Source organism: Zootoca vivipara, chromosome 13, assembly GCF_963506605.1.
Source record: "Zootoca vivipara chromosome 13, rZooViv1.1, whole genome shotgun sequence".
Taxonomy (NCBI): Eukaryota; Metazoa; Chordata; class Lepidosauria; order Squamata; family Lacertidae; genus Zootoca; species Zootoca vivipara.
Genome location: NC_083288.1, coordinates 3567823 through 3582865, shown reverse-complemented (window position 1 = coordinate 3582865; position 15043 = coordinate 3567823). Strand labels below are relative to the sequence as shown.

Sequence of the window (15043 nt, the reverse complement as noted above, 5' to 3'; positions counted from 1 at the left end):
CCCCCCTTCCCCGGTTTTCATCCCTTTTTTATCATCTGCAACAGTTTCTTACTTTATAAAAATACACCTTTGTATCTTATACAACTTATAAATCAATTGTTAACATTTTCATCTAATATTCAAATCACTGAAAAATCAAACTCCCATTTTATCTTCCCGTGCCTAATTTTTACTCCCTCTATAAGCCTCCATATTTTCACATTTTTCCAAAATCCATTCACTTTTAAAACTATAACTATTCTCAATTTAACCTTACATCCCCGATTACCGGCTCCACCCCCCCAATCCAGCAAATTCCATAATCAGCAGACCAGTTATAAACCTGTTAATCCATCCTTATAATCACAACATCACTTTCCCTTCACCCCACCCCCTGTTTACAGTCTTTTGCCATCCAGGCCACCATACGGGACCCCTGAATTTCTTCTCTTCTCTGCATATTTTTTCCTTCTTCCCTGTGGGCGTTCTGGAGTTCCAGTAATACCAATCGTGCCCCCCTCAAAGGCAGGGCACTCCATCCAACTTTTTGTAGAGTAAAGTCATCATTTTTTTCGTGGTGCGCTTCATTTTGTGTTGAATCATCACAGTCCTCATCTTCCTCTTTTCCTTCCAAATCACAGTCACCATCATTGTCATTCTCACATTCATCTTTTTCAGTGTCAAAAGCTTCATCTTCTAAAAAATCATATTCTGCCATCACCATCTGAAATTGTTGCTGTAACTCTTGCCGTCGTGTCTCCTCTTGACATAATTCTATTCTTGTTTCCCACATTAAGGTCAAAACAGACCGCTGGAACTCAGGGGAACACTTTTTTGTTGACATAGTTCAATCCTGCCAAGGTCAAAACTTGTCACGTGGGGTGGAATATGATCACAGTTTATTTTCTCGACTCCATTTTAACAAACTGGCTGCATTCTTCAAGTCTTATTAACAATAAAGTTCGAACTCACATTTCACAAACATTTAGACCAAAAAAAGAAATTCCACAAAGTCCAGAAATACAAAGTGAAATAAAAATTGACTTATAAATCCTGATCAACTCACTGGGTTGTCTGGGCTGCCGGCTCCCGAGGAAAAGAAAGGTTTTTCTTAGTCTTTACCTCTTGCTGCAGGGCACTCACAACCACAGTCTCTCTCCCCTTTTCACCCTGCATCAAAGGGGAGATTCTCTTTGATGCCTTTGAGGGATCCTTTTGAATTGCAAATCTTCTGTTTACGGCTTCGGGTTTCTATTTACTGTCTCTTTTGTTGCCGTGGGGGGGTGGCTTCCTCTTTTTTCCCCTCTCTCCCAGATCCAAATTGTTTTATAATCCAAATCGTGAGGTTACTTACAGTCTGTTTCCAATCGTTTTATTTTCGGAAGAATCCAGCGCTCTCCGCCTTCGGCTTGAAGCTTCTCCCTGCTAGAATAACGTTGCCGCTCAAAATGGCCCCCGCGACTTCTACCCTCCTCGCTCCGGAGCTCTTATTAGAGCTAGCCGAAGGGTTGGGGAGTCCGGATTGGGGCTGTGCCGAGCAAATTTGCCCCCGGGACGCCCTTCCCGAGGTTCTAAGGGGCGCAGCGTCGCTCTCGCTGCCCTCCCCACTCCTAGCAGGGACGGGCCATCTCGGAGACGAGACGAAACCCCGCCGATCGGCGCTGGCGCTGAACCCGGAAGCCCACTGCTGACTCATGTCAAGTATTTACCGGTATTATTAATTCATTTTATATACTGCTCTTCTTACGAAGATCACACAGCGGTGTACAACATTAAAAATGTAATTCATATGGTATAATTTTAAAACACACACCAATAATTACAAGAATCACAATCACACTCTTCCCCATCCCATTTAAAAGGCCATAGGCTGTTTAATGGCTGAAGGACCTTGGGCCTAAGTAAGGTGTAGCAAAGGCATCCGGCGAGCCTCCCTGGGAAGAGCATTCCACCATGGGGAGCCACCACAGAAATGCCTCGTGGAGGGGGCACACAAAGATGGGCCTTGGATGACAAGTGCAGGGTTCAGGTTGGTTCGTATGCAGAGATGTGGTCCTTAAGGTAACAGTGTAACCAGGGGCGTCTTTCCCATTGGGCTGGGTGGCACAATGCACCACGGCGCCCGCCCAGCAGGGGCGCATCAAAGGGCGCATCGAGGAGGCACACGGAGCCGCCCGCGCGTCAGCCCCGCTTGCTGTACTCCTTTCCCAGCGGCGGTGCCTGATGTGAGGTGGCAGTGGTGAAGCTGCCTCCGTCAAGGGGCGGCCCCCCCACCCACTCAGCCCAGCCCAGCTGCCCGACGCCGCACACTCCTCGGCGCAGATTGCTGTGCCTCCGACAAAGCCGCCTTGAAGGCAGGGAAGGGCACCGGGGGTGTAGTGGGGTGGTGCTGGCCAGCAGGGCTAGCAGGACGCGCAGCGGCCACACCAGAGACCCGGGCACCCAGCGCTCCTCCGGGAAGTAGCCGCCCACCCGGCTGCTGCTCCATGCCAGCAGCGCCTCCAGCTCCAGCCACAGACCCTGGCGTGGAGCACCAAGCCTGCCCGCCCACCTGTGTGGAGCACTAAGTGCCGCCTTCCCGCAGGAAGCAAACACCCCTCCACCCCCGAAGGCAGTCCTCTGACACAAACGCCAGGCCAGTGGGGGGGGGGCTGCACACCTCGCTTCTTTCAGGAGGACCCACCGGGGCTGCGTGCTCCCACCAGCGAGCCACGCGGCGGGCAGGCGATCGGGTCGGGGCTGCTGGGCGGGCTGCGAAGGCATCCTCCGGCCGCAGGGGGGGGCCGTGGGGGGCGCCCGAAGGATCCCTGCACCACGGCATCACATAAGCTTAAGACGGCCCTGAGTGTAACAGAACTAAAACTATATACTGTACAGTAAAACTTTGAAAACGGACAATCACAACAAAAGCAGCGCAGCACCAGCCCTTTCATTAGAAGCAGCCCGTTCCCAAAAGCCTGTTGGGAACAAGGGGGTTCTACAGTACAGTGGTACCTCGGTTTATGAACACAATTGGTTCCGGAAGTCTGTTCATAAACTGAAGCGTTCATAAACTGAAGCGAACTTTCCCATTGAAAGTAATGGAAAGTGAATTAATCCGTTCCAGATGGGTCCGCAGCGTTCGTAAACCGAAAATTCGTAAACCGAGGTGTTCATAAACCGAGGTTCCACTGTACACTATTATTTTTGTAATTACAGGCAACTCTTGACTTACATTCCAAGGACTGCACATACATTCAAAACATATTGGCAGGTGAGATTGCCATTCTTTTTTTCTCCAGACACCTGTCCCCATTTCATTTTTTTCTACCAAGCAGGTAAAGCTGAATGAGCAAAAGTTAAATGTATTTATCTATTAATTATTTTATTAAAACCATACAATCCACCAAAAATAGCACAGCACCAGCCCTTTCATTCGAAGCGGTTGCTTCCCAACAGCCTGTTGGAACAAGGTGGTCTTCACCTGCTGGCGGAAGGACAGCAAGGAGGGAGCCAGTCTGTCTTCTCCAGGGAGGGAGTTCCAGAGTTATCTGGAAGCAGCCCCCACTGAGAAGACCTCCCACAAGCCCACGGAGTGTGCCTGTGAGGGTGGCAGGGCAGAGGCTTCCCCTCTGAAGATCTCAGAACCTGAGCACATTCATATGAGGGAATATGACATTTCAGACAGCTTCCCCCTGCCTATGCAGAAATTGAGCAAGAATTTGGGGTTTGTGTATTGTAGAATGAACACTTTCCCCCAGTGCCTGCCCTGCTTCCTTGCCACGGAAAGCTTCACCAGTTTTATTTCTGAACAGGAACGGTCTTGGTAAATAAGCATACCATTCTATGGAGCATATGTGATTATTACCTGTGCTACCTCCATTGCTTTTGAATTATGGTGCTGGAGGAGACTCTTGAGAGTCCCATGGACTGCAAGAAGATCAAACCTATCCATTCTTAAGGAAATCAGCCCTGAGTGCTCACTGGAAGGACAGATCGTGAAGCTGAGGCTCCAATACTTTGGCCACCTCATGAGAAGAGAAGACTCCCTGGAAAAGACCCTGATGTTGGGAAAGATTGAGGGCACTAGGAGAAGGGGACAACAGAGGACGAGATGGTTGGACAGTGTTCTCGAAGCTACGAACATGAGTTTGACCAAACTGCGGGAGGCAGTGCAAGACAGGAGTGCCTGGCGTGCTCTGGTCCATGGGGTCACGAAGAGTCGGACACGACTAAACGACTAAACAACAACAACCTCCATTGCCAGCCAGCCAACTGGTTTTTATTGCACAGTATCTAGTTTCCTAAAGGAATCACTGGCAATCTTTGCTATCTTTTAGGGAATCCTTCCCACGTCATCATAGCTGCTGAAGACATCACCCACCCTACAATCATCTGCAACAACCCTACACATATAGAAACGGTCTCATTGGGGTGGAAGCCTATTCACACTGACTTTGTGCAAGTGTATCCTGTTTAACTTAATGAGGAGGATATGTTTTGTAGGAAGAGATGGCGGGTGACATAGCAGTGTGGATTATTTCCTTTACCTGGCCAAGTCCAGCCCCCTGAGTATTAGCAGCTGGCCAACCCCCCCCCCCCAAGGTACACAGAGGGAGTAGTGGCTTTGACAATGGGACTTGTTGGCTGTCCTCTTGGGGGGCCACTTTAAGTGGCCCTCCCATAAAATGAGCTACTGACCAGGGTTTTAAACTAAAACATGGGGAGGGACAAAGTTCTACGGGCTTTTTTGAAATTTGGGGATTCCGAAACTCATTATATTATAAATAGTTCCCATGTAGAAATGGAAGAAACCATTTCACAAGCACTTCTACCAGCTGGAGACCAATGACATCAGAAAGTTGACATCTTGATATTTAACAATAATTGAGACAAAAGGAACTGCTCCTTAATTAAAAATCACACTATAGAGATCAAGCAACCCTAAACTGTATATAATTTAGGTCAAAATGGATTATACAATGTAATCTCCTTTGCTTGTATTTGTTACTCAGCTACATTTAAGGGCTATAGCAAATATATCCACAATAAATGGGAAATGGAAGTACTATTAGAAAATATGCATGATTAAAGCAAGCACAATAAAGTTAGTCTAAGAAATACCATCACAGTGCCCTTTGTAGTCCAGGGAAATATAAATCAAAGAAAACCATAAATAGCCCAAAGTAATTTTCAGAATAATACTACAACACTACAGGAGTGATGAAGCCAAATTTCAGAACTTGTGAACAGATCCCACTGCAGGAAAGAGTTGTACCAATTTCTTGCTGTTAATACAAAAGCTAGTAATAAAATGTCTTCAAAAGGAGGGGAATTTGTCACTCATTCACTCCACATTCCGTTATGTAGTGATATCAAGTGGTACTGGAAAGCTTTATCTGCACCACTCATGGTCTTAAGAAATTTGAAAGATGAAAAGCAGCAGTCCCTCTGGGCTAGAGAAGTTATGTTGCAGGGATCTGTGGCAATCCAAATTCATCCACCAGTACACCATCCTATGAGGAAAAGCAAACAATTGTGGTTAATAGTATAAAGTATATAAAATACCGTGTTTCTCATATTATAAGACATGTCTTATATTTATTTTTTCCTCAAAAAAACACACTATGGCTTATTTTCAAGGGATGTCTTATTTTTTTCCTTCTCCTCCTGCCGCGGCTGGCATTGCTGCTGTGCCTATCACTATGTCTTATTTTCGGGGTATGTCTTATATTCCTTGAATGCTTAGAAATCCTGCTATGGCTTATTTTATGGGTATGTCTTAAAATATGAGAAACAGGGTATGTATCAGTTAATCTTACTGACTAAATCCTGAGATACCAGCAAACAGTGAACCTACCAGTGCATCCACACTACAGGAGCCACTTATTTATTAATATTTCATCGCCATTCTAACACACTCAAGGAGGCTAGCAACAAAGGCTGATATTATGTTTGCTTGGCTAAGATAATGTAGAAGGACAACAGCTGGCAAGAGACCACCATTTAACAGGATTATCTATAATGCAACCAACATTTAGTTTGAGGCTAGCCAGAGAAATATTTCATTTTGTTTTCACATATAAATGGAGGAAGCGTCAGCCTCATTTGTCTGCCCAATGAAGGTCTAATACAGGCACCCCCAAACTTCGGCCCTCCAGATGTTTTGGACTACAATTCCCATCATCCCTGACCACAGGTCCTGTTAGCTAGGGATCATGGGAGTTGTAGGCCAAAACATCTGGAGGGCCGCAGTTTGGGGATGCCTGGTCTAATACAAATACAGGACCAGGGTGTTATGCTGCATCATAATTTTAAAGCAAGCAGCAAATAGCACTTAGGTGTACATAACATAAAAGGTTAAGACACAAGATCAATTAAAACAAACATTAAACTTTGCTTTGCACTAACCATAGCTGAGAACCCAAGCTATGATTTGAGCTTCCAGGGAAGCCATGGTGTCAAGCTATCTGCCTGCTTTTATTTTCCAGCCTCTCAGCTTTGGGAGTTTAGTCCTGTTTCTAGGGTACAGCAACCTCTTGAGGTGGCATGATGACAATAGATAGCCTGTCAACTCAAACACCGTTCCAAACTATAGCTAGCCACAAACTGTGGTTTGCAAACTCACTTCAAACCAAGGTTCTCATTCTGTCTTGCTGGCTGATTGCAAATCCTAATTTTTCAATTCCAACTTCGTGCAAAATGATTATTTATTAAATTTATATACCACCCTTCATAAGATGATCACGGGGCAGTTTGCAACATAAAACCACATGCCAAACCATAGTTACCAGTAAATTTTCTTCAACATTGTTTGACTGCCTTATTGCACTGCCCACGGCATTCACTTAATCAAATGCATTACCTGGGAAAGGGCCATAACTCAAAGCACATGTTTTGCATGCAAAAGGTCCCAGGGTTTAATGTCTGGTATCTCCAGATAAGGCAGGGAAAGATTTCTGCCTGCACCCTAGAGAACTGCTGGCAACCAGTGTAGGAAATACTGAGCTAGGTGGACCAATGTCCTGACTTGCATTATAATGCAGCTTCCAATTTTCCTTTGTACTTATACTGCTTAATTATTGGTGCTGAAGATAGAAATAGATTTCCTAATAAAAATATTATGAAATTTCCCCCCGAAGATACTTAAAAAGAAAGAAAAAAGGATGAGGGCAATAAGCCTATCCAAGCACTGTATTATATTGGGTCTGATTTTGGTGATGGTGGTGTAAATGTATTGCACATAATAATGAGGTGGGAAAGAAGAGAGACTTACTTTGTTTTTTGCTTCAGTTGGAGTTCCTTCTGGAATTGATGGAACAGATGCAGCTTCATCCAGATAGGAGCTATCCTCATCAGCTAGAAGTTCATCACCTAATGCCTCCAGCTCTAAAATTGTTGTTAGGACACAAAATGTGTATCACTTAACAGGAAAACAGGATGGCTGAACTTGCTCCAAACATGGTACAGTGGTACCTTGGTTCCAAAACTTAATCCGTTCCAGAAGTCCATTCTAAAAGCAAAGCATTCCAAAACCAAGGCAGGCTTTCCCGTAGAAAGCAACGCAAAATGGATTAATCTGCTCCAAACTTTTAAAAACAACCCCTAAAACAGCAATTTAACATGAATTTTACTATCTAACAAGACCATTTCTGGGTTAGGGTTCATTTTAGGATTGGGTTAGTGTTAAGGTAAGGATTAGAATTACGGGACCCAGGTGGCGCTGTGGGTTAAACCACAGAGTCTAGGGCTTGCTGATCAGAAGGGCGGCGGTTCGAATCCCTGCATCGGGGTGAGCTCCCGTTGCTCAGTCCCAGCTCCTGCCCACCTAGCAGTTGGAAAGCACATTAAAGTGCAAGTAGATAAATAGGGACTGCTCCGGCAGGAAGGTAAACGGCATTTTCGTGCGCTTCTCTGGTTCGCCAGAAGCAGCTTTGTCATGCTGGCCACATGACCCGGAAGCTGTCTGCGGACAAATGCCGGCTCCCTCGGCCTATAGAGCGAGATGAGCGCCGCAACCCCAGAGTCGGACACAACTGGACCTGATGGTCAGGGGCCCCTTTACCTAAGGATTAGAATTAGAGTTAGGATCAGTGCTGTTTTATGTATTCTTGTGGTTTTCATTCATTTGTGGTTGGTTTGCTTTTTTCAATCTGCTGTGTTGCTGCTTTTTCATGAGTTGCAAGTTTGTTGGCTGCTCAGCTGGAGAGGTGCAGGCTCTGTCACTTTTCCATTGAGGGATGGATGGCTGCACTCACCTCAATAGAAAGTTTAAAGGAGCATCGCATGGCAATGTGGAAACAGCCTGACAGCTGCCTCGGCAGCAGTTTAGGGGCTCTCAGATGCAGCTGCCAGGTTGCCTCCATCTTCCCCGACCCCAGCAACTATTCCGCCTGGCTGCCTTCAGGTGGTGCAGGGGCTCTGATGCTGAGGTGGGGGCTCCTTTAAACTTCTCCCTTGAGAGGAGAAGTTTAAAGGAGCCCCCAGTAATGAACCCCTCAATGGAAACTGTGACCGAGCCTGCACCTCCCCAGCTGAGCAGCCCGATCCAGCTCCTACTCCCGTGCAAGCAGGAGCGGGAGCACTCAAAACGAAAGTGTGCACTGTAAATGGAAGTGTAACACTCAAAATGGAACAGCTGGGATTCAAAAAAATTAATAATAATTCACAAATCGGAACACCTACTTCCGTGTTTGCGGTGTTCAATTTCCAAGCTGTTTGTGAACTAAGCTGTTCAAAACCAAGGTACCACTGTATATCTGATTTCAATACCTATTGTACATCACTTATAAAATGAACATTTCTGAAGAGATTGCCCTCAGCGCATAAACTCTTGAAGGAGCCCAGGAAAGCAAAAAAGATCTATAATGAAACATCTTAAAATAAAATAAAAACCACTTTAAAGATTCCCTTAACCAGTAATCTCAGGGTCGCTATGAACAGTGCCTTTCAGCCATCAACTGCCTAGTAAACAGAAATGTTTTGAGATTCTTCCTGAAAATCAATATCGAGGGACACAGATGCATCTCACCAGGGATTTTTGATTGCTAGCCAATGGTTTATCAATTTAGAAGTCACACTACTGCTGGGGTCACCAACAAGGTGCCCATGAGCACACCTGTGCCTACAAAGTTCCCAGGCTCCTGCAGGGTCTTCTCCCTGCCCCCAACCCAATGGCTGCTGACATGTTGTTTAAAAGAAGCCAAAATACACTTTTCCAGGCCTAACTGCAATCTTCCTGGGGACAGTATTCACTCCTGCAGAAAATGTGTCTCCCTCCGCACCAAAAAAGATACAATAGAAGGCTTATTTCAAGCCTACAAACCTAATCTCAATGGAGAAGAAACAATATGGGGGTTGCAGGTGGGAAGGGAAGCCAAGGATTACGCAATTAGTCTGTAAAACAGTTTTGCATTGTGGCCAACGGAAAGCTTTTTTTCCAAGAAGAATCCCTGCAGAGGATGAATCTTCATGGAGGTTGCAGCCAGGGAGAGAAGGTTAACATTTTTTACCCAAACTATACTCTCCAGAAAGATCATCCACTGCACACAAACAACAAAAAAAGGCCTGGGGAGAAAAGTGAAAACTTTTTTCAAACCCTACTTGCTGACAGAGAGGGTACACAGCTGTGGTTTGTGCATGTAGTGCCCAAAACAGTCTCTCCAGTTTGCAAATAATTTGCAAGCCAAAAAAGTTAAACATCCTTAACCTAGATTATACACAGTGTTGGAATTGAGCTTGCATTATCTGCCTGAACCCATTATGTCCTACTTTTGCACAGTTAGAATTAATTTGTAACTCACCTGCTTCCAAGTCTTCCTCATCAATTTCTGGGGTTCCATAACTACGACCCAATGCTTCCTGAATTTCACTAGCATCTTCCATCATATCTTCTAATTGGTCTTGCAAGTCCTGAAGTTTATTATGGAATATAAATCCAAATGACAGGAAGTAAGAAGTCTTATTTGATTGTGAAACAATAGTAAGCATTCATTAGGTCTTATTTATTTGCCTTAAATGAACAAAATCTTTTTAATTAACTGGACTGGTATGCAGTTCAGATATACATTCTGCTTTTGCCTTTCTTTTTCGCTCACAAAAAGTTTTAGCCTCTAAAACAGTTTGGCTCATATAAAATACTATCTGTTCCTTGGGACAGATATAAAAATAAAGACACATTCCAAAGGAAGAGGCATTATAAAAGAGGTTCTCTAATTCATATTTAAGTGTAAACATGTTGTAGAATCATCATGTTTATTTTTCAGGCAACACTGAAACTTACCTCAATCTGATCAATTTTTACTTGCTTGTAAGCCTTTTTCATTTCCTTCGCTCCCAGTTTCATGGCATCAACCTAGAGAAGTAGCCAGGTGAAATATTAAGACCCACTATAACACATACATAAATGCAAGTAAAAATTTAAATGAAAACCAAAGTTACCGTTGTTTTTGTATCTTTCAGAGACTGGATGGTATAATTGGCTTGCTCCATATTGAAAGACTGTTGAGCAAGGTTATCTCGCTGGTTTTCATACCTATAGTCAAGACACAAAGCTTTCAGACCCTGAGTCATGTTAACTCGCAACCAGAGCTGCTCTCTTTTCTCCATTCCAGAGATTACTGTTATTATACTGTATATTTATACCCCCCCTTTTTCCATGACAGGCGATCAAGAATACTGTAGGAAATCTGAAGTTTGATCCCAAAGAAAGGAAAATTCATACTACTAGGTGACACCAACTGTACTGTAGACAACTTTATTCTCCAGTTTCAAATCAGTGAAGGAAGAAGGTTGAGCTGAAAACTGCGAAATGGGTTGCTTATCCTCCGTATGTCCAAGAAACATGGCTCCCCCTGCATATTGAGTTTCCTCCCAATGCCCCAACTTGGTGTCCATTTACATCTATCTCTCTTTCTGCTAGCATGCAATGGTGCAGCTGGCTGGGACTGAGGCCACAGCCTCTGCTACAAGTGGAAGTATTTGGCTGTGACTATAGCCAGGAAACATCACAGTGTAAGAAACACCCCATTATAGCAACTTAGGGCTGGTGGGGTTCCACATTTTCTGCATGAGCCATAAAACTTGGGGAATGGTCGAGTAGCGGCAGTGGTAGTCTAGTTAACTAAGAGAAGCCAAAAGTTAAGGGCATGTGTTTCCACTCCTTTCAAATTAGTACTCCGTTTCAAAAAATAAAGTTGAAGAGAGTATGAAACTTACATTCGCTTCTGTTTTAAGACTCTCAGGGCTTTCTGCTTTACCATGTTCTAGAGAAAAGGTAACAATCAGATGTCAACGCCAAGGATTAACTGCTGAATGCAAAATTTAAAAAGTCAAGATTGCTTACTTTTGAGATTTATATACCATATTTCCATACAAACATCTAAGGAGGTTTACAAGCACAATTGAGAATGTACTTCATGCTGAAGCCTATCCAATGAACCAGTAAAATTTGCAAGCCTAAATAACTAGTAGCTCCCTAGTATTACTTACTTACATATATTTTTTGAACCCATCCTTCCTCTTTGTTCCCCACCTACCTCTTTTCATCCTGAAAACCACCTTGTGAGGTAAATCAGAGAAAATGCCACTGGCCTATGGCCACCCAGTGTGCCCTACACATTAGGTATTTGTTGAACCCCCTGCATGACACAGGCCTCAGACACTGATAAACAATTGTGGACATTCACCAACATTTAAAAAAAACCTGGAAAACTAGTTTTCATGTCACATGGCTTGAGCGGCCTCACCCTAAATTGTTCACATCTTACCTTTGCAGGCCCCTCCCTCATTTTCTTCATTTGATCTTTGTATTTCACCAGTTCTGCATCAAGCCTGGAAATTTTCTTGTCAATAGATTCTGCTCTGCTATCCACCTTTAGCAAAAGGAAAGATGAGGAAGAGGGAAAAAAAAGTTCAGTTATGAATGACGAAAGAATCAATACTCTCTAGCCAGGCAAGGGAATGTTTGGAAGCACACACACCCTACCATGCAATAACAGGCCACTTGGGGCAAGGGGTAAGCTGGGACCACCATTGTCCACTCACCCCCTTAAAGAAAAGTAGCTGCTATAAAAAGTAAGGAATGTGTAAACAAGCAAACTTCCTTTGCCATAATCTTGGCTTGGATCCAAAGAGCTACATAGGCACATCCAAAGGGAGGAATACGCCCAGTGAGATATTGATTACTCTTTGAACAGTAAAAATAAAAATGTCATATCACAACAGCTGTCGGAACAACCCTCAGCTTCAAAAATAATCTGCTATGTAGCATGAGGGACTGCTGCTCAAGAAATAGGGGCCCAAAGCAGTCATAGCAGGTGAAAGCAGTTGCAACCCTTCGGATCCTGGCCATTCTTTCAAAATACAAAAGTGTTGCAGTATATTCAGTGGAGATACAAAACATTTTAAATTATGACCAAAGGCAACATACTCGCCCTCTGTGCTCAAAACAAGTTTTAAAAAAATCATTTGTTTTAGACATTTTATTTTAGTGATGACATTTGTCTTTGCCAAGTGAATATACTAAGTTTAGAGGCAGTGGAGAGGATAAGAAAGATCTGTAGGGTGTTTGCGGATGGAGTGGGAAAAGAGGATGGGTTGGAAAGAATAAAACAATACTGCCCAACGTTCCATGAACAGGAAAAACACATAGCAACCATATACAGTCCCAAAGCACTCAACACTGCCTCATAACCAGATTTCATCTCATCGATTCAGACAACAATGAAGACCTTGGGGACTAACCCCACAATTCTCTGATATGCGGGAAATGAGTGCATGGGGAAGGGAGGGGGTCATGAGAGTGCTTTCATTTCAACAATGAAGCATATCTTGCAAAGCATCCTTGTCTAAAACAACTGATCCTACAGGAAGAGAAAGATAATGATAGATTAGGTTTGCAACTCGTCACCTGCAGAAAGAATGAATCAACTCTAGGTGTCCAGACACAACCGTATGTGTTCACTTCCCATATGTAGCCTCTGTGAGAGACTTACACTAACAGCAGTGACCAGAGGAGGAATGACCACTGGGAGAAACACAGAGAGAAGAGACGCCATGGCTTATGTGCACCAGCACAACCAGAGACTTTCATCTGTCCCAGTTGCAACAAAACAGGTCTCTTCTTGTATCAGTCTCTATAGCTGCAGCCAGATTGTTGACTGGGGCTGGTTATAGGAAGCAGACAACCCCCTTGCCAAAACAGCTCCACCGGCTACCAGTCTGTTTCTGGGCAAATTCAAAGTGCTGGTTATCACCCATAAAGCCCAACACGGCTTAGCGCCAAGCTATCTGAAAGACCTTATTCCCACATATGTACCAGCCCGAGGTTTGAGAACTTCAAGGCCACCCTCACAGGCATGCTTGGTGGGGAAGCGGGAGAGGGTCTTCTCGGTGGTGGCAGCTCCCCAACAACTTTGGAACTCTCTCCCTGGAGAAGCTGAAATGGCTCTTTCCTTGCTGTCCTTCCACCAACTTCTTCTTCCAACAGGCTTTTGGGAACTGACTGCTTACAAGGAAAGAGCTGGTGCCATGCTATTTTATTGTGATTATTTGTATGTTTATTTTTAATGGATCTTATATGTATAGTGTTTCTTCTATTTTAATGTTTAATTGTTTTTAATTGTTTTTTTATTTTAAAAAAGGTTTTTAGCTGTTCTTAATTTTTAAGTGTGATCCACCACAAGTCCCTGTCAGGGAAAAAGGCGAGGTATAAATAAGTATATAATAATAACAGTGAATATGTTATTGACCCAACAGGTTTTGGGAACAGCTGTTTATAACGAACAGGCTGTGCAGTTTTTATTGTGATTGCCTGTATCTTTTTAATAGCTCTTTGAGATATATCCACTTAACTTATATTAATTCTTAATCCTTTTTCAATTATTGCTTCCCCACCCTCATGTTTTTACCCATTCTAATTTTTAGTTCATAAACTACCTTGAATGCCTGTCAGGGGAAAAGGCAGAGTATAACTAAATATATAAATAACAATAACAATAAGTTGTTAATCCGCCACGGTATGTGTGTTTAAATTCTTTTTAATGCTTCTTGCTCTTTCTTTCTGTTTTTAGTTATCCTTATTTTCACCCATAAGTTGTGTTGTAAGGGGGATAAGGCACAGTACAGATGTAGTAGTGCAGTTGCCAGACTCAATAGAGGACAGGACTTCTGTGCCTTTAATTGCCCTGCTCTCTTTTGAGTCTGGAAACCTTAAAGAGAAACCAGCAGACCCTTTGTTTGGGTCTGCTGGTTTCTCTTTTAAGGTTTCTAGACTCAAAAGAGAGCAGGGCAATTAAAGGCACAGACGTCCTGTCCACGATTGAGTCTGGCAACCCTATGTAGTAGTAGTAGTAGTAGTAATAATAATAATAATAATAATAATAATAATAATAATAATAATAACGGGCGGCTTCCAGCGCTCTGCGATTCCTCTGTAAAGCTCAGACCCTAGAGCAGTCGGGATCAAGTGATCCACTGGCGATGGGGGGGGCGTGATCTACTTTCTACCCCCCTCACTCTCCCCCCCCCCTTCAGGCCTGGCAAAGCGAAGGCTCCGCATCATTCCTGCGGGACCCCGAGGTGGGGGGGATGTAGGCTCGGTTTCTACAGCAACGGGACGCCCCCCGAATCAAGGGCACCCACCGTGCCGATGCAGTCCGTCAGGTTCGGAGGCGGCGCCTTGGGCTTCGACTTTCCGAAGAAGCGGTTCATCTTGGTTGGAGGCGCCGCGAGACGAGCAAGATCGCAGTGGGGGCTCCTTCAGGAAGACCGACGCCGCCGAAGGCAACACAGCACCCGGAAGCAACCGGCGGCGCCCGCCAATCAGAAGCGCGGAAGTGTGGGGGGCGGGGAGAACAGGGGTGCCACGTGATGCTTTACGTCATCAAAAGCGACGCCTTAACGAAAGGCGGAAGGAACCTCGCGCAGACGCCCTGCCCTCAGGGGAAGGGGCTCTGAGGGCGGGTGCTCTATTTACTTTATTCACTGTATTTGCCTTATTTATTTACTGTTTAGTTATTGTTGCCGTTTGCTTGTACATCCCTAGAATGACGGGGTTGTGCCTTATTGAAATACCGTAGGTGGG

The 15043-nt window shown here is 44.3% G+C and overlaps 1 protein-coding gene across 1 annotated transcript; it reads right to left on the bottom strand.

Moving 5' to 3' along the window:
* Window positions 1–4892: 4892 nt before the first annotated feature.
* On the bottom strand, window positions 4893–14773 carry CHMP5 (charged multivesicular body protein 5). Its single transcript, XM_035136487.2, has 8 exons — window positions 14602–14773; window positions 11727–11831; window positions 11176–11222; window positions 10399–10492; window positions 10241–10312; window positions 9762–9870; window positions 7235–7347; window positions 4893–5474 (listed from the first exon to the last, which is right to left on the bottom strand). The coding sequence occupies exons 1-8, from the start codon at window positions 14668–14670 to the stop codon at window positions 5424–5426; spliced, it is 660 nt and encodes a 219-aa protein (XP_034992378.1). The 5' UTR covers window positions 14671–14773; the 3' UTR covers window positions 4893–5423.
* Window positions 14774–15043: the final 270 nt, after the last annotated feature.

Excerpts from the sequence above, each read along its gene's own strand:
- CHMP5 (XM_035136487.2), bottom strand. The coding sequence starts at position 14,670 with ATGAACCGCTTCTTCGGAAAGTCGAAGCCCAAGGCGCCGCCTCCGAAC. Across the intron at positions 11,223-11,726 it reads TGAGGGAGGGGCCTGCAAAG|AACATGGTAAAGCAGAAAGC; the intron begins GTAAGATGTGAA and ends CCTTTTCTCTAG. Across the intron at positions 10,313-10,398 it reads TGAAAGATACAAAAACAACG|GTTGATGCCATGAAACTGGG; the intron begins GTAACTTTGGTT and ends CTACTTCTCTAG.